The sequence below is a fragment of the Coenobita brevimanus genome, chromosome 90 (genome assembly GCF_032717465.1).
Source record: "Coenobita brevimanus isolate Jiangsu-jjx chromosome 90, ASM3271746v2, whole genome shotgun sequence".
NCBI lineage: Eukaryota > Metazoa > Arthropoda > Malacostraca > Decapoda > Coenobitidae > Coenobita > Coenobita brevimanus.
In genome coordinates, this window is record NC_137043.1 from 32636650 (window position 1) to 32657015 (window position 20366).

General features: G+C 43.2%; 1 protein-coding gene across 1 annotated transcript in view; it reads left to right on the plus strand.

Annotated features, from left to right (window-relative positions):
• Positions 1–20366, plus strand: part of LOC145411662 (neural cell adhesion molecule 2-like) — a 567063-nt gene that overhangs the window by 239874 nt on the left and 306823 nt on the right. The window contains exon 3 of the mRNA XM_080281667.1: positions 19860–20056. Coding sequence (XP_080137793.1) covers positions 19860–20056 — 197 coding nt within the window. The remainder of the gene's footprint in view (positions 1–19859; positions 20057–20366) is intronic.

Genomic DNA, 20366 nt, shown 5'->3' on the forward strand with positions numbered 1-20366 from the left:
GTAGTAGCAGTAGCAGTAGTGGTAGTAGCAGTAGCAGTAGTGGTAGTAGCAGTAGCAGTAGCAGCAGTAGTAGTAGTGGTAGTAGCAGTATTATTATTATTAGAAGTAGTAGTGGTAGTAGAAGTTGCAGTAGTAGTAGTAGTTGTTGTTGTTGTATTAGTAGCAGATGTAGAAGTGGTAGTAGTAGTAGTGGTAGTAGTAATGGTGGTAGTAGTAATGGTGGTAGTAGTAGTAGTTAGTAAGTAGCTAGTAGTTGATAGTAAACAGTAATTATTACTATTATTATTATTAGTAGTAGTAGTAGTAGTAGTCGTAGTAGTAGTAGTAGCAGTAGTAGTAGTAGCAGTAGTAGTAGTAGCAGTAGTAGTAGTAGCAGTAGTAGAAGTCGACGAAAATATGGCATTATTAGGCTTTCTTAACGCCTCTTCCTTAGAGATTTAGTTATTATGCAATTATATTTCGTTTAAATATCGACACACGTTACATGAAAAACATACATTATACTAAAACATGAATAAACTCCAAAGGAAGAAGTGCTTGACAACCGCCACTGCAGGCGAGAACACGGGAGGAGTCAACACACATGATCTCTTACCTTATCTGTCACGGTATCTCCAGTTTCACGGTATTTCCTCTCCTCTAACTTCTTTATTCTTTTCAATTCACTATAAGCTCACTGATTATTTAAGTTTTCACGAAACTAATGCAAATGTCTCAAGATATTGGTGAAAAATTCGAGAGGAAGGGACAGGTGCAACATTTGAACACTTCTACCCCGACAATGACGCGGAGGAATACATGATCACTTAGCTGGCCACGTCACAATCTCCCCCCAAAACTTATAACTATTATTGATATTATTATTAAACCATTTAAACATAATAGCTGGCATCATTACTCCCTCCACAGTCATTTTAAAGTCAACACTCACCATCCTTAATTATGAAAGATACACATGAAAAGCGCAAACACAAACACTCCCTGTTGGCCAAATCACTGTTGACAAAAAGGGGGTGAGTGGAGGGCAAAGAAAACACGACAGAGGCAGGAGAGAGCGATAAGATATGGGTCGAGGAGAAGGAAATGTTGTCCAATATAGACACATCTACTCATGCATCAGTGAGAGTTCATATCGCGATTTCCATATATATCAGACCACACACACAAACACACACACACACATCCCCATACAGGGCCGTATTTTATTCTCTGACCTTTAATGGCCCCAGAATTCCGTCCTTTTACAGCTTATTAGTCCCCTACCGGTGAAACCGGTCGGAAGACTATAGATTTGCGCGGTTCCGTCAGTACGTCAGTCCGTCCGCAATATCGTGTCCGCTCTGTAACTTCCACAAGCATGGACAGATTTTGATGTAAACTTCACATAATTGTTCCCCATACCATGACGGCGTGTCGTGCACAACGACCAGCCATCTACACCGAAGGTCAAGGTCACACTTGGGGCTAAAACAAGGTCGTCTGCAATTTCGCGTCCGCTCTGTAACTTCCACATGCATCGACAGATTTTAATGTAATTTCACACAATTATTCCCCATACCTTGACGGTGTGTCGCGTCCAACAACCAGCCATCTACTCCCAAGGTTATGATCACACTTGAAGTTCAAACCAGGTCGGGGGCTGATATACTTAACTGCTATACCTACATTCCCTTGCGCTCTAAAACTGCCATATGCACGGCCTGATTTTGATGTAACTTCATAAAATTGTTCCCCATACCGTGACGGTGTGCCGCGCGGAACAACCAGCCCTCTAGTCCTAAAGTCAATTACGTATGTATGGTTATCATCCGGTAGGGGACTTTGTATTGAATGGAAATACTGAAGGCACTTGCTTCGCCTAATTCAGTGGCTGAGAAAAAACTGCTGCGGCTCAACATCCGTTCAACAGCACTTCTTCGTGACTAGCGCCATATTCTGGTGTTACTCTATTGTTACAGTTCAGCAATCAAGACGGAGATGGGCAAAATTGGGACAAGTTACAGTGAAATGAGCATAGACTAATAGGAAACTTAGTAGAACCTCTTCCATACCAATATATTCTGCTCATTAATGATTATCCTCTTGTATGTTATTAAGATAAACTATGTAATTATTCACAATATATACATAATATTAAAGAAAACATAAAGGTGTAATAGGCATAATAAGGCACAAAGAAACAAAGGTGCTACAATCTTACTCAGCCCGAGATGTCAACAAACCACCCGTCACGCTAGCCAACACTTCGTAAATCAGTTCCTCTCGCCATCTGCCTCCCTGGTCAATATCCAATCACGTGGACAAACATTCCACAAAGTATACTTCATGCGTCGATATACTTTTTTATATATTTTCCCGGCCAGGGTGAGAAATAAGTCGCTTAAGTTAATAACCCTTGATGATGAACTATTGGCAGTACTGAGTATCAATGCCACACAACGCCAAACAGATAATCCAGATTCCTGTATAATTTTTAAGATTTAAATACTACCAAATAGCACAGCTAATCCTAATTCTGTCTCACTTTTCTTCATATATATATATATATATATATATATATAAAAGGCACTGGATACATAAACTTAACTGAAAGGCATTTTTATACTTCAGATTTGAGTCGTTTATTCAGTAACACAGAGAGCTGAAGAAAAATATCACAAAAATCATGTGTTCGACTTACATTTTTCGCTGTATATATATAATTCAAGTGCGTACTTCTGGAGAGAGAGAGAGAGAGAGAGAGAGAGAGAGAGAGAGAGAGAGAAGGGGAGGAAGGGGAACTCAGCTGAATAAAATCGTCTGGAGTTACCTGGAGCAAGACGCTTAGGCCCACGACGTAATCATGAGCGTTAATGGAATAAGTATTAACACTCTTAGACTCCTAAGACAATTTCAGAATTCAACCATCGGGCGTTAGCTAAAAAGTCATGAGGGAAGCTATCAGTTCAGTCAATATTTATCTTTAAAAAAAAGGGGGGGGGATTGAATGTATGCGAGGACCTGTATTAGTCTACTAGTAGCCAATCAAAGGATATTGACTGGAACTCTCTCTCCCTCTCTCTCTCATCTTTACCTGCAGCGAAGCCGACAGGTCTATAAGCGGTACACCTGGTTATATATTTTTTCCCCTCTCCTTCAAGGAAAGTTTGAACATCTGCTCCTGGGGAGGTCTGAGCGATTTTCTTGCGAAGTACAAAGTTGCTCAGCTTGAAATTTTGAGCTGATTTAACATGTCAGCTGTTACATCAGCTGATTATTTAGCAGGTTTCAATTTTGGCCATAAGGAAGCATTTAAAAAACAATTTCACACATTCTACATGTTTAAAAGAGAGAAACTTTTAATACTGGGTGCAATAGTTTCGCCGCAGGCCTATAAGGATAGTCTCTTCTTGTTTTCTCCTGTCAAAGTATTTTACCGTAATTTTTTTCCTAATCACTGATCTTCTCAACGTCCTTCGGTTCTTTACTCCTTTTCCTCTACCCTTTTCCTACATTCTTCATTCATTTTATTTCGTTCTTCAGATATTTTTCTCAGATTTACAACCCTCCACGATTTTTCACTCACATTCATATTTACCGTGTCCCACTTTCCCATCCTTCTTCCATTTTTTCTTCTTTCATTCTGTCTTTCCAAGCAACATGTACTCTCTCTCTCTCTCTCTCTCTCTCTCTCTGACATTCAAATATTAAAGCCAATTCTGCCTACACCAACACAATATTAATCAGATTAGAACAGACAACCGGGCCATATGGATTAAATGAAAAAGAGTAGGGTTATAATAACACCAACATTCCACTACTGAAGAAATAAATCCAAATCCAAAAAGAATACCTACAAAACTATTACTACTACCACTACTACTACTACTACTACTACTACTAATACTGCTGCTGCTGCTGCTGCTGCTGCTATTACTACTATTATCACCATCGACATCAATAATAATAATAATAATGATAATAATAATAATAATAATAATAATAATAAATATAAATATAATAATAATAATAATAATACTCCTGGGCGAAACGACTGGAGCGGTAATATCACTGGGAGTCAAATTAAATGCTTAGTGTGCATCAATATTTACTTAAGCAATAAATTATAAACGAGCAAACAACAAGGCTTACGTTCAGACTGCTACGGAGAGAGAGAGAGAGAGAGAGAGAGAGAGAGAGAGACTCGAAAAATAGTTAAATAGAGAGGACTGTTGGTGTGAATGTGGGTGATGGATGAACGGGGGAGCTAGGACGGAGAGAGAGAGAGAGAGAGAGAGAGAGAGAGAGAGAGAGAGAGAGAGAGAGAGAGAGAGTACTCCAATACAGATAAGGTTGCCCACTGACGCCTGACTCTCGAGCGAACCGTTCTGACTCCCAAATAGAACTAAACTGCTTGTCTCGCTTTATTTTGCTCGCTCACTTTCTCTCTCTTTTCTTTTTTCTTTTCGTTCGATGTGTGTTGCCTGCCCTTTAACGGGTTCATAGTAGTTTCAGATTTGTGTGTGTGTGTGTGTGTGTGTGTGTGTGTGTGTAGGGCCTCTCTCTCTCTCTCTCTCTCTCTCTCTCATAAACCTCTTCCCCTTCCAACACATACACTAACTCACGCCTTCCTTTCCTCCTATTTTTTTCACTCATTCTTTTTATTTTTCTCTCCCGAATTTTTTCTTTCATTCACTTTCAATCCATCCCTTTTTCCTCCTCTTTCCATCTCTCTTTCCTTCGTCCTTCTTTCACTTGTTCCTCTTCTTCCTCCTTTTTATTCTTCCTGCCTTTCTCGACCGTCTTCTTCCTTTCTTTTTGTTGTTACTTTTGTCCTTCCCCTCAACCTTCTTTCCATATCTTCTTTCCATTATACTGCTTCCGTGCCTTCTTTTGCTTCCTCTATTGTTTTCATTATTATTTCTCTTCTATCTTTATTCTCCCCTCCTTCATTATCCTCTCTGCTTTCTTCACTTTTCTGTTCTTTCACATCTTTAATTTTATTCTTAATCTCTGCTCTCCTTCTCAACGTCCTTCCTTTCTCGATTCCTTTCCCTCTACCATTTTTCTTTTTTCCTTTTTTTTTGTTTCTCCGATTTAAGCTTCTTCACCTTTTCCTTTCTTGTCCTCAAATTAATATTACTTTCTATCTCTCTTTCCCATCCTTCTCCCTTCATTCCATTTTTTCAGTAATATGTACTCTCTCTCTCTCTCTCTCTCTCCGCATCACTTTACAACGGCTTGCATCCTTCTCTCTCACTTGCCCTTTCCTCCATTATCTTTTTTTTTCTTCTTCATTTCTTCTATCCTAATTTCATTCCCCTCCTTCATTACTGTATGTCTCTCTTCCTCTCTTCATTCGTCACCTCTCTCCCTCCCTCCTTTCTTCCTGTTCCTCTCCCCTCCCTCCCTCCTATCTTCCTGCTCTTCTTCCTTCCCTCCCTCCCTTCCTCCCTCCCTCCCTCCCTCTTTCCTTCCTTCCTTCCCTCCCTCCCTCTTTCCTTCCTGTTCCTCTCCCTCATTCCCCTCGACAGACACGCCCCCTGCTACTGTCACCAGATTTATTTTTCAGGAGGGGGAGAGAGGGGGAGGTTTATTTCAGTTGTCAGGATGAAGGGGGAAGAGGGGGAAGTGGAAAGAGAGGGGGAAGGGAAGGGGAACAGGAGGGGGAGGGGGAAGAGTAGAGAGGGATGGAGAGGAGGAGGAGGAGGAGAGGGAAGAGGAAAGGGGGAAGCAGAAGGGGAATGAGTAGAGGTAGAAGAAGGATGTAGAGGATGAATGGAAGAAGAGGGAGAAGAAGAAGAGTTAGGAGGACGGGGAGGAAGATGGGGAAGGCATGGAATCAACACCTATCAACCACACGTGCGTCACTTAGGCTTTATCTACAGGACGACAATCAACGGTCATTGTTACATCCAGGTCCCTATTGTACTGCTGGGTGAAGTGGGACGAGGGAGAGACTAACTGGGTCCAAGAAGCTGACTCGAGTTCTTCCAGTTGCGAGGTGGACGTGCTTACCACTACACCACCGCCTCCGACAAGAGAAAGAAGCTGTGGGAGAGTAGAGGGTGGAGGGGGGGAATGAGGGAAGGAGAGAAAGGATGAAGGAGAGGGAGGAGAGGGGAGGGACGGGGGAAGAAAGTGTGAGAGGAAAAGGAAAGGGAAGGGATGGGGCAGGAGAGTGTGGGGAGAAAAGGAAATGGGAAGGGATGAGGAAGGAGAGAGGAGGGACGGGAGAGGAGAGTGAGGGGGAACATGGTGCGAGGGGAAGAAGTGAAAGGAGGAAAGGGACAGGAGAGGGAAGGGAAGGGGAGAGGATAAGGGAGGGAGAGGATAAGGGAGGGAGAAGGACAGATAAGGGATAAGGACAGAGAAGGGAGAAGGAAAGGAAAATGGAGGACAGGAGAGGGTGAGGGGGAGAAAGGGAAAGAGGCGGTTGTCAAGGGTGAAGGTTTATTCGCCTATTTATGACAAGACAGGGGGAAGGATGTGAGGGTGGGGGGGGGAGCAAAGGGAGGAAGAGGAATGAGGGATAGGAAGAGAAAGTGGAAGAAGAGGAATGAGGACGTGGGGGAGAAGACGAGAAGGAAGCGAGAAAGGGAAGCAAAGTAGAGGAAGAGGAAGGAGGTATGGAAAAGGGGAAGGGAGGGAGGAAGATCTGAGACAAGTGAAGGGGAAGGGAGTCAGGGAAGACGAAGGAACAGGGGTGAGAGTCAGGGAGAGGACTGGAGTAAGGGCAGGGAGGGAAATGAGAGGCAGAAAAGGGGGTGGGTGGGTAGAGGAATAAGGGGAGGGTATATTTGGATGGCTGGGGGAAGGAGGGGGAGATGGAAGGAGGGGAAACGATGACTTGAGGGGTGGAGAGGTAGGTGAAGAGGAGAGATGAAAAGTGGAGGAAGGGTTAACAGCAGAAAACTGGAGAAGGGAGAAATGAGACGAGGTTAAAGAAAATAGGGGGCAAAAGATAAAAGACAGGGAGACAAACGGGAGAATAAAAAGGGAGAAGGGGTGTAGAGAGGAGGGGAGAGGAAAGAAGGGGGACAGGGGGAAGGATCGTGACGTGGAAGGGAGAGAGGGGGAGAGAGGAGAGAAGAAGAAGAATGACTGGAGGAAAGAGGGGGGGTATGAAAGAAGGGGGCAGATGAAAGGCAGAGGAGAGGGGGAGGGGGATGGAGGGAGGGGGAGAGAGCGAAGGAGGATAGCGGGAGGAGGGGAGGGGGAGGAAGGAGGGGGAGAAGGAGGGAGTGGTTTACTGGTGGTTTTTAAGGCTGGTTTAGTGAGTGCTTAGTCGTGGTTTAAGAGGACTGGGATTAAGAGGATGGCCAGGGGTAAGAAGAGGAAGAAGAGGAAAGGAAGAAGAAAGACGTGAAACAATGTTAAAGGATGAAGAAGGAGGTGGAAGAAGATTAAATGAAGAAGAAGAGAGAGGTGGAAGAAAATTATAGAAAGAAGAAAGAGGTGGAAGAAAATTAAATGAAGAAGAGAGAGGTGGAAGAAGATTAAATCGAGAAGAAGAGAGAGGTGGAAGAAGATCAAAGAAAGAGGTGGCAGAAGATGAAAGGAAGAAGAAAAAGGTGGAAGAAGATTAAAGAAAGAAGAAAAAGGTGGAAGAAGGTTAATGGAAGAAGAAAGAGGTGGAAGAAGATGAAAGAAAGGAGGAGGAGGTGGAAGAAGAGAAGAGGATTAAGGCGGCGGAAGAGAAGAAAAGAGGACAGGAAGAAAAGAGGACAGGAAGGAGAAGGAGGAAGGGGAGGAAGACGAAAGAGAAAAAGAGAATGAAGAAGACAAAATAAGTAGAGAATTAAGGAAAGGACGGCGAAGAAGACGAAATGGGATTTAGAGAGAGGAAGGAAGGAAAGAAAGAAGAGGAAGACGCAATAGGAAGTAAAATGGACCGAATCAGGAGGAAGACGAAAAAGGAAGCAAAGAGTAAAGGAAGAACATGGAGGAGGGAGAAGAAGAAAGAGGAGAGTGATATCCAAAAGAGAGGAGGAAGACTGAGTACAAGGAAATTAAAGAGCAGAGAGGAAGAAGAGGAAAAAGTAGGAAATCGGAATAAATGAAAAACAGAAGGAAAGGGAACAGGAAAAGGGAAAGAGGAAGAAGAGAAAGCAAAATGGCAGAGAAACTAAAAGAGCTAAGAGGAAGGGAGTAAAAGAAATCAGGAAGGGAGTAGGAGAAATAAGGAAGGAAGGGAGTAAGAGAAATGAAGAAGGGAGGGTGTACGAGAAATAAGGAAGGAATAAAAGGAAAAAAATGAAGACGAAGAGAAAAGAATAGTGTTTGAAAATGAAAGGTTCAAGGAAGGGAAGATGAGGAGAAAGAAAGACGACAGAAAAGAAATGAGAAGATAAAAAAAAAAAATAAAAGAGAGAGGGTAAACAGGCTCAAAATAACTGGGAAATAAAACAAGAGGAGAGAGGACAGGAGAAGAGGAAGAGTGGAAGAAGAAACGAGAGGAGGAGGCGATATTGGGGGTAAATGAGAAATGGAGTTTAATCAGGTAAGGAATTATGAGAGAGAGAGAGAGAGAGAGAGAGAGAGAGAGAGAGAGAGAGAGAGAGAGAGAGAGAGAGAGAGAGAGAGAATGGAAAACAGTACGAGGAAGTGATGGATGAAGAAATGAAGGCAAAGGGGATCATGGAAGAGGCAGAAGAAGCAGAAGAGGGAAGAGGAGCAGAAGATAAAGTAATGGAGAAGTGCAAAAGGAAATGGGACAGGGAGAAAGGAAAAGGAGAAAGACGAAAAGGGAAAGAGGAAAAGGAAAGACGAAAACGGAAAGAGGAAAAGGAAAGAAGATACGGGAGAACAGAAGAAAGTCAGTGGAACAAGGAAAGAAAAAGTGAGATGGAAATATTTAGACATATATAATGACAGGAAGATGAAGGAAAAATAAGTGATAGAAAAATGTGATATGAAGGGGAAAAAAGGGAGAGCGGAGAAAAGAGTGAAAAGCTGCGAAAATAAAGGACGAAAAAGAGAAGGAGGGAATGAAGAGAAAGGAAGAAAGTCAATAAAGTGAGGGAGAAAACGGAGGAGAGGCAAACGGTGGATGGATTTAAGAGGAATGCTGGAGAGAGAGAGAGAGAGAGAGAGAGAGGCCAGAAGAGACATAAGGAGCACGAGGTACTTAAGAAAGGACAAGAGAATTAAAGAGAACGAGGTACTTAAAGAGAATGGAAGTGCATTAAAGAGAATAAGGGAGACTTATACAAGACTTGAAAGACTTAGGGAGACTTAAAAGGGTCACAAGGCACGTCAGACATAAGAATTACGCTTAGAAAAGAATCAGACGAATCAGCTGAGAATCAAATCTTAAATAAGAGAGAAAATGAGAGAAGTTAAGAGAAAAGGGAGAACTGAAGGAAACTACCGAGAAATAAAGGCAACGAAGGACAACGGGAACAGGAGTGAATTAAGAGAAATAATGGAACGTCAGGTAACTGGATGAGACAAACCACAGGACAAAGAGAACATAAATACATAATTATATGAAAGAAGAATTGGAGGACAGAACAAAAATCAAGAGAAAAAGGAAATATAGCAGAGAAAATACAGAGTACAGAAAAGAACGATTAAGACAAGAGAAGACTTGGATAGACAGAAAAACAAAATGATCAAAATTTCGAGACAAAAAAAAAAATCAACAGAGAAAATAACCACTTTTCTCCAATTACATTTTTCCATTATTTTCTCGCAATTTCCAGACGATTTTATTAGGATCAGGTAAGTATTTTGAACTGAAGGGTTAAATATATCCTTCATTAGCCCCTACTGTACACTAACTGGGGAGTAAAATCGTCTGATGGTAATGTAAATAAAGTACTAACTATATACTTCACCAGACTAAATCGAACACAAGCGAGAAATAATGAAAATAAAGGAAATTAAATGGAAAAAACAAAATTAAAGACGAGAGGGAATTAGTGAGGATGAAAATTAGAGAAGTAAAGGGGCCGATGAGAATTAAAGAGGAGAAAGAATTCGAGAGGAACCGAAGGATTTCAAGAGGACAGGAAATTAAAGAGGAGGCTTAAAGAGGAGAGAAAATAAGACACACTAGAATAAGAGGATGGAAACTGGACTAAAGATTGTGATGAAGGAGGAGGAGGAGGAGGAGGAGGAGGGGTCAGGAAGAAGGGAAATAAAAATAACGATAATTAAGTTGAAGCTACTGCTAAGAAAAAAAAAAAGTCCGGAATCTGCCAAAATCACCAAACAAGTAAAAGAACAGATAAAGGCTGGCCCACAAAACTACCCGACCAGAATGTGCAACCAAACTGCTATTGCGTTTTTTGCTTCTGGAATTTATAATAGTTCCCCTCCACGTTTTCCGCACTGACACACACACACACACACACACACACACACACACACACACACACACAAACACACATCATTATAATCCCCCGACATGCCAGCCAGTTCGCTATAATCACCCAGTCTGCTTCATAATCATAAGCCCTCAAACAATATCAACCATCACACCAAGAGAGTAAGGATTCGAATCAAGACGACGAAGACGTGTCCGTGAAATGTGAATCTTTTAAGAGGGCGAAGAGCATCACTGAGAAGGAAAATGCCACTACATTCCTCCATCACACAAGGGGTGGAACAATGAAGTATTATCCAGCTTTATCTAACACATCAATAACCCCAAGTTCCACTACTGTAGCACGTTTTTACTGGAGAATGTTGAACTTACTGTAATACAACTGGAAAGATAACAAATAGCCTAACAACCAACAGATTACACTGATAGACATTACGCTTGGTGAGTGGCCCACGCTAGAGCCCTACCCCGGACCCCGTGACATGGAGGCTGCCCCATCCTCGCCTCGTGCACCGTCAAAATCCCTCAAAAGACCGTCCATCACCCACTACTCACCCATTTTGGTCCATAATTATAAGCCCTGAGACAATTATTTCACCCATCACCACGGGAAAGTTAGGTATCGTGGCCAGATGATGGGGATACGGTCAGGTAATAAGAATTTTAAAGATGGCGGCGGGCGTCACTGGCAATTAATATTCCACTTAAAATCACTCGTCACGTAATAATCACTCATTCTGTTCCATCCTACATCCCAAAGCAATAATCTCAACCAATACATCAGGAAAGTTAGGATATATGGCCAGATGATGGTGATATTATGCCTATGATGTTTGGGCTTTAACTGGTGGTTTTAAAGATGGCGAGAGATGCTGACACAATATTTACCTTTATCATGGCGACTCTTGCGCTACCACTCCCTCCAGTTCGTCCCGGGAACCTGCGCATGCGTTGTTTTCACCTCCTCCAACACACGACGCCGCTAAAACACTGTAAATCACCGTCAAACACCACAGAACAGTTCCGTAATCGCCCACCCATCCACTCACTTGGCCAATGTAAACATCTCTGAAGGACGGTCGCATCTCGGTGGCTGGAGTCTTAACTGTGACGTCACGGCATCCAGCCACTGTGACGTCACGGGATCCGGCCAATCAGCGTTTCGAATTTTCTGCTGCGAGCATTTACTTTTCGGTGAATGTTTACGTTCATCATGAAGGATTTAAGTGCTATAGCCAAGAGAATTTTAACTGAGGGTGATGCTGTTGATGTAGGTGCTGAGTCTGAGAGTTAATTATGAAATTTATGGAAACACGACTATGATCATTTTAGACCCATTCAGAGACTTACACGCCCAGTTCATTAACTATGAAGAGATACACAGACATACAGGAACATATACAATCACTTTCGTACACACACACACACACACACACACACACACACACACACACACACACACATATGAAAGAACATTCTCGAAGTACACATAGAACTATTTATTGCATGACGCCATAATTATTCGGCGAGGCACAGGTATCCCTCTCCACACACGTTCTCTCTCTCTCTCTCTCTCTCTCTCTCTCTCCAATTAGACCCAACTAAAAGCATTTTTATTTCCATAACTTCCCCCCCAACCCCCACCGCCCAGAGCAACAACAGACCTGATATTAAACCAAACAATAATTACATTTCTTATTCAATATTCCCCCTCCCCTTTCCCTTACCCACTAGCTCGGTTCTTCCCCTACCCCTCTCTTGCTCCTTCCTTCCCTCTACCTCCCTTCTCTCCTCTCTTCCTCCTTGTTCGGCTTTATTCCTTCTCCCTCCACTCTTTCTCCTTCCTACTTCTCTTTCCACTTCCACCTGTCTTCCTCTCTCTTCCCTCTACCTTCAGGTCTCCCTCCCCTCTTCCTCCAGCTCTCCTCCCCCCTTCGTCTCCTCCTCCTCTACCGCCTTCTAAGTCCCCTCCATGTTCTCTATCCATGCCCTCCTCATCTCTCATCTCCCTTCATTTCTCTATCATTCCTCTCTCCATCTCCTTTCTCTCCCCCTCCCTTCTCTTTCCACATCATGCCTCCCTTCCTCTCTTCCCTCACTTCCTGTCCTCCGCCATTCCTCCTCCCTCTCCCTCTTCCACTCTTTCTTTTTCTCCCCCTCTCATTCCCACTACTTGCTTCTTCCAGCCCTTCCTCCTATTCCCTTCCCCAAACTCCTTCCCTTTCCTTCCCCCCTCTTCCGTTCTAATTCCCCCACTCACCCCTTACCAAGCTTTCCCTCCCCTTCCCTTCTTCCACATTTCTTCTCTTCCCACCCAACCTATCTTCCTCCCCATCTCTTCCTCCTATCCCTCCTATCCCCATTTTCCCCTCCTGATCCCCCTCTTCATCCTCCTGTCACTTTTCCACTCCCCTATTTTTATTACAAATCTCTCTCTCTCTCTCTCTCTCTCTCTCTCTCTCTCACACACACACACACACACACACACACACACACACACACACACACACACACACACAATCCCCCTGTACCATCAGTTCCATCAAAACAATAACAATCGAGGAAGCCAAAATTTTCTCATTCAATTCTATCATCCTCGTTCTCTCTCTCTCTCTCTCTCTCTCTCTCTCTCTCTCTCACTTTATTCCCGCCTTTATTACGATTCCTATTGTTCCATTTATTCTCATTCCATCCCTTCTCAATGCGTTTATTCTCCTCCCCTCTCTATCTCTAGTTTCATCAGCTTCCTTATCTCTTTATCTTCGTCATGAAAAGCCAGGTATATGAGAACAGAGCGTGCTTAGTTTGTTACTGTTGTTGTTGATGATGATTATGGTGGTGGCGGTGGTAGTTGAGGTGGCGGTAGTGGTAGTTGAAGTGATTGACGACGACGACGACGACGACGACGATGATGATGATGATGATGATGTGGGAGAAAAATATTAATATACTTCTTCCCTACGTCCATAATGACCAAACTGCAATGCCCACCTTCACAGACCAGTTATATCCCCCCGCCTTCCAACCATCACCCTCCTGACCGGACTTAAAGCAGCAATAGTGAGCCTAAATTAAATCACAGTGTTTTTGTTTTCATTTGATGGGACTGAACCACTCCCACAATTCCAATGCTAAGTCGTGACTGCCTGAAATTCGAGGGTGGGATGAGTCTCCTTGGTTATTAGTCGAATTTATCCTCCAGTCTGACTACACCCAGCCATCAATTAAGCTGACAACGGGTTACGGGTCTCTGCCATATAAAAACAAACCGACTTTAATGACTTTTAAATAATCTCATAATCTGCTGCTCTACATCCTTTCCATGGCACTTCTTCGTGACTACTATCATAGTCTAGTGTTAAAATGTTCTCACAATTTTGCATTCATGGTGGAGAGATGGCAATTTTAAGGGCAAGTCAGTGTGAAATGAGTGTAGAGTTGTGCGCACCATATCAGGGTTCATGACACCAGTAATACACACTCTTATGATTCACTTCCCGCTGAATAAAATCGTCTGTCATTAGCTGGAATAGATACCGGAGATGTGACCATAAAAGAGTTAAGGGACATTATGAAACTTTAGGAGGTAATTGTTAAGTAAAAAAAAAAAAAAAAAGTAATAAAATGGGTCCAATTCTCAACCGCCACTGAGCCACAACCACTGATGACGTCACGGGTTAATTATCAGGGAGACTATTTTCGCCCATAAGGTCTTCAGTATTCGTAGCTTCGGAGGGGCTGAGAGCTGGACCCATGTTGAAGTAGTATATTTTTAAAACTCGAAATCATCCTTAGAGAATGAGTTACAGGCCTGAGAGTGCTTATACTGCTACCCTTAACCCCCCCACATGATCCGCACAGCTCTAGCACTCCATACCACCTAATAATCATAGTAATTTTCGGCCTTGAGTATGCGTGACCTTGATCTGTTTACGCCGGCTGGATGTTAAAGGGAAGAGTGAAAATTAAATGGCCTAAATATTGCCAACTGAATTTAAATGTCGGTCCTCTGATGGTTATTTCGACACGACGCTGGTGCTCGGTCAACCAATGTGCTTATTTTTGTATGCATCTGACATTTCTTTACCTGACTGGTTTCCCTTCCCTTTCCTTTCTCACTCCGTTTATTACTCTCTCCCTCTGTTTGTCTGTCTGTCTCTATTTATTTCCTATTACATCATATTCCCTTCTTTCCTTTCCTCCGCTTCTCTCTCTCTCTCTCTCTCTCTCTCTCTCTCTCTCTCTCCAATATTACTGCTCTGTCCTCGTATGTCAGTGTACTTTTCCATCTACAATACTTTATCTTTTTTTTTCTGTCTACCTGTTAATCTATCTAGCTATCTATGTAAAGGCCTATCTGTTTATCTATTTCTGTATTTATGTCTATCTGTTTATCTATTTCTGTATTTATTTCCCTCTCCCTTTCCACTCTCCTTCTTCCCCTCTCCCCTCTTCCTCTCCATTTAGCCGTTTGCTCACTTCACTATTTCTGCCCTTTCCTCCCTCCATTCCTTCCTTCCTTCCTTCCTTCCTACATTCATTCATTCATTCTTCTAACTTTCTCTGCCTTCTTCCTTCCTGCCTTCTTTTTCTTTCCCTTCATTCTTTTCGTCTTTCATTCATTTCATTTGTTATTACGTTCGTTTGTCTTTTCCTCCCTTCCTTCCTTCCTCCCTCCCTCCCTCCTTCCTTCCTTCCTTCCTTCCTTCCTTCCGTCCCTGCCTCCCTCCCTCCCTTCTTTCCTTCCCTCCATCTTATCTTCGTTTTTCTTAGTTTTCTTTCCTTTTTTATCCACGTTTCTTTCAGTTTTTCTTATGTCTTGCTTATTCTTTCTTTCTTTTCCATCTAATTACCTTCCTTCATCTTAATCCCCATTTTCTTTCCTTCCTTTTCTTTCTTCTTCCTTCCATCCTCCAATCTTGCTTCTCTCGCTTCTCCTCCTTCCTTTCATCCTCGCTATTTCCTTCCTTCCCCTTTTTCCTTATTCCTTTGTTCCTTTCCTCCTTCCTTCTTTTCTTCCGTTCTTCGTTCGCTCTATTACTTTTTTGTATTTATCCTTCAGGACTACTTATTTTCATTCTTCTTTCCGTCTTCCCTTCCTTCCTTCCTTCCTTCCTTCCTTCCTTCCTTCCATCCATCCTTCCTTCCTTCTTTCCTTCCTTCCATCCATCCTTCTTTCCTTCGCTCGTTCATTCGCTCATTTATTCGTTGTACCAGTTTTCCTTCCTTCTTTTCCCCCTTCCTTTCTTCATTATTTTGTCTCTTATCCTTCTATCATTTCTGCCAGTCATTCGCTTTTCCCCTCTTCCTTCTTTTCTCACACTCTCTCATGCTTGTTTACTCTTCGCCCCTCCTTTCCCTATAGCTGTTTCGTGTTTCCCTCCATCATCCCGTTGTTGTTGTTCTTGTTCATCATCATCATCATCATCATCATCATCATCATCATCTTGCCTTCCTCCTCCTCCTCCTCCTTTCCCAATACTTGTGCTCCCAAGCCACTTCCAGTCCGTCTAACCCACCTCTCTCTCTCTCTCTCTCTCTCTCTCTCTCTCCTGCCAGTGAGGTAATGGCGTGAACACAACAATTGAAGCCCAGATCAAAGACGGGTCCAGATGCAATTAAGGAGGAGGAGGAGGAGGAGAAGGAGAAGTGGAGGAGGAGTAGGAAGAGGAGGAAGTGGAAGTGGAAATGGAAGAAGAAGAAGAAGAAGAAGAAGAAAGAGCAGGAGGAGGAGGAGTGCTGACGATAATAAAAGGGAAATAAAAAAATAGGAAGGATAATGATGAAAGAGTAATGGAAAGATGCAACTAATGTTCATTACAGGAAGGAATGAGAGAGAGAGAGAGAGAGAGAGAGAGAGAGAGAGAGAGAGAGAGAGAGAGAGAGAGAGAGAGAGAACCACTATCGCTATCTGCGTCTCTCACACACACACAGCACTAACCTTAGGGAGGTCAGCTCAGTACTGCAGTGAATGCCGGCCGAATAATAGTGAGGCGAAGATTATTCAAGCGTCTTGTTCTATCTTGCATTGTTCTTATTGTTGCAGTAATTGTTTCTGCAGTACCTGTAGTGGGAGTAGGACTACTAATACGAACAGTAGTTAAGTACTGATGATCCATGAGTAATAACATTAATAATATCAGTAATAATAATAATAATAATAATAATAATAATATTATTATTATTATTATTAATAATAATAATTATGATAACAATAGTGATAATAATAACACCATCACCACCACCACCATCGCTACTATTAATACTATTATTATTATTATTATTATTATGCTAAAAGGAAAAAATAATTAACCTTAACCCTAAACACTGACAACAATAACTGTCAGCATCAATATTATGTAATTAATATTAACATCAATAACAACTACGATCATTTTTATCTCCGTTGTCGATAACGTTACACTAAGCCATATAATATCCAGCAGTAAATTCAGTGCTGCAGTATTCCCGGTTTTAAATATTACTGATGAGTTACTACTATTTCTGTTATCACCACCACCATTACTTATATTATCGCAATGCTAATCAGTAATATCAAAGTCATAATTATCGTTACTATTAGAATTATCGTCCTTATTTTCCCTGCTTTATCTTGGTGTATAATCGTGCACTCTTATTTTCGTTATCTTTAATCACATTCATTATCATCATTATCTTCATCACAGTCACAATCATCCTCACAACCACCATCATTTTCAATACCACTGGAATTGTCACTACTGTCATCAATCATCAGAATCAAAATCATCATCAAAATAGTAACAATCAACACCAATGCCATCATCAATTAGTACATTATTATCACCAACACCCCCACACTAAACCTTCCTCCCCTCTCCCTCATTCCCATGCCCTCCCTCAATCCTAACTCCATCTTTTCCTCACCCTCAACTCCTCCTCACCCTCATTCCATCTTCTCCTCACCTTTCACCACTCCACATCCCTCACCATGTCTCCCACTCACCCCTATCTTCCCCTCAACCGCACTTCCCCTTCACTCTCCCTTCCCCTCACAGTTTATTTCCCACAACCCCACTTCTCCCCACCTTCCCCCCCACCCTTCACTTTCCCCTACCCCCTTTCCCCCATCCCACCTCACCTATCACCTCCCCCTATATTCCCTGATTCCCACTCACCCCTACTTCTTGAAAATGACCCCCTACCCACCTCTCACACCTGCCCCTCACCCCCTTTTCCACTCTCCCCCTCACTTCCTCAAACGCATCACCTCTTCCTCATTACCCATTTCCCCTCAACCTTACTTCCTCCAGCTTCCACCCCCATCACTCCCTCATCCCTCACCCTCTCCCCCATTCCACACTTCCCCTCATTCCCTACCTTCCCCAACATCCACTCCAATCACCACCTTATCCCCTTCCCCATTCCCACTCACCCCCTACTTCCCTGGCCCTTCTTCTCCCCCACTCCCCACTCTGAGAATCGTGGCGGAGTCCGTAGGTGTCCTGGGAAGGCTAGGTGGGTTGCTGGCTGGCTGTGATTAAAGATAGAGGTGAGGGCATACCTGCTTACTCCACACCTGCTACTTCCATATCTACATACTACACCTACTTGCTCCATAACTGCTTACGCCACACCTACTGACTCCGCGTATACTTTCTCCATATCTGTTTATTTCATGTCTGCTTACTCCATATCTGCTCATTCCACACCTGCTTACACCACATCTGCTCTTTCCACACCTGCTTGCTCCACATATGCTTACTCCACACCTGCTCATTCCACACTGCTCATTGCAAACCTGCTCATTCTATAGCTACTTACTATACACTACTCACTCCAAACCTACTCATTCCACACCTTCAACTGTTCAGTCTATACTTGCTAGTTCTACATCTGATCATTCCATATCCACTAATGCCACACCTCCTTCTTGCACCCCTGCTACTCATGACTCCACACCTGCATATTTCACGTCTTTATTATTTACACCTGTACCTGCTCCCGCCATACCTAATTCCATAGCTGATAAATCCACATCTGTTTACTTCACACCTCTCCACACTTGCTCCACATCTGTTTATTGCACACTTGCTTACTTCACACACCTTCCCTCCACACCTGCTGCTGCTGCTCACTCCACACAAGCTTAATTCCACACATCTTAATTCCACACCTGCTTACGCTACACACCTGCACATAATACATTAACTTATCCCATACTTGCTCCTTCCTCCCTCGTCTGTTCCTCAATTTCCTCAAACACTCCCATTCTCCCCTTCTTCTACTCTAATTCTCTATCGCCACCCAGCATCCTCACCATTTCTTCAGTACTCCCACTCCCCTCTGTTTCCCCAATTTCCCCAACTCCCCAATTCCCATTTTCCACTCCCCTATTTCCCAAACTCCCATTCCCCTTTAATCTTCCTGTATTTCATACACACTCATTTCTCTCTTCAGCTCCCCGTTATCTTATTTCTCCATTGATATCCTCTTCATTCCCTTGGCACTCTCACTTCTTTCCGTGTCTCCCCCATTTCCTCAACTCCCCAGCCTACTCCTTCCACGTAGTTCTAAATTAATTCTAACTTTCCTCACTCCCGTCTCCCCTAACTCTTCCGTAAACTTCCTCTCCCCTACTTCCAATTTCTAACCTCTTCACTAACACACATTCCAACACACCACCCAACTTTATTCTAACTCGTTTCTAAGGCATTACCATCTCCATTCCTTCTAACTAGCTAAATCCTTCACTCCGGTATTTGTTATTTTATTTCGTCCTGGATTTTTCAAGTGGAATCTAGAGACATGGTAACTGGAATACACTAAATCAGGAAAGGTATTATGAGAATGATCAGCAAAATTGACTCACAACTCCATTCACTCGACATTCAAGCCCCTTCAGTTTCGTAATTCTAACGTCCATCTAAATAACTAATTCCACTTCTACATATATCACCCAATTCTCTCCAACCCTGTCTTCACTTCAGTTCCTCCAAAAACCATTCGTACCATCCTCTCACAACCACTCCCCACCTACCATACCCTCAATTATTACCCACCCTCAATCCACCCTCCCTTACACTCATCCGCAACTTACCCCCACACATCTCACCTCAATTCCCTTCTGCGCCCCTACAGTCACAACGCAGGGGGTTCCAGTGGGCTCTACCAACCCTAACGATCACACCCTTCCTCACACCCATCCACACCCTAACCCAACATACCTAACCAACATCCATCACCATATTCCCCTATCTCTAATTTTTATTTCCCTTTTCTGCACCCATACATTTCGACCATCAAGTCCTCCCCGTCACCCATCCACAACTCAGCTGCACCACATACCCATCCGTAACGTAACCCTCACAAAATTTCACCCCTATCATAACCATATATCTAATTCTAACTACCCCTCTTCTGCACCCATACAATTCAACCATCAAGCCTTTGCCGTACCCATCCACAACTCAACTCCACCACATACCCATCCTCAGCGCAACCCCACAACGTATTCTTCATTATTATAACCACATATCTAATTCCCCCTCTTCTGCGCCTCCCACAGTTATGACGCGAGGGGCTCCAGTGGGCTCTACCAACCTGACGACGTACTAACAGGGCGTGGCAGTTTCGACACCACGGCCACTCCCGCCAGACTACTGCTTGATCCGGTCACCTCAGAGGACCAGGGAGTCTATACCTGCCGCGTGGACTTCCTCTCTTCCCCTACACATAACACCGTCGTTAACCTTACTGTTATAGGTAGGTGGATGCGGTAGTTGAGAATGCGATTGTGGAAGTGATGGTGGTGGCTGTGGTTGTGAATGACTGTGGTTGCTGGTGGTTGCGGTGGTAGTTGTAGTCGTGATATTTTTCTGTCTTATACTACACACAGTATGGTCGTCAGCTTACTGTCTGACTGTTACAGGTAGGCGGGTGCGGTGGTTCTGGTAGCTGTGGTAGTGAATGATGGTAGTTGCTGAGGGTTGCAGTGGTAGTTGCAGTCGTGATAATTTTCATGTCCTATCCCACACAAACAATACCGTCGTCAACCTTACTGTTATAAGTAGAT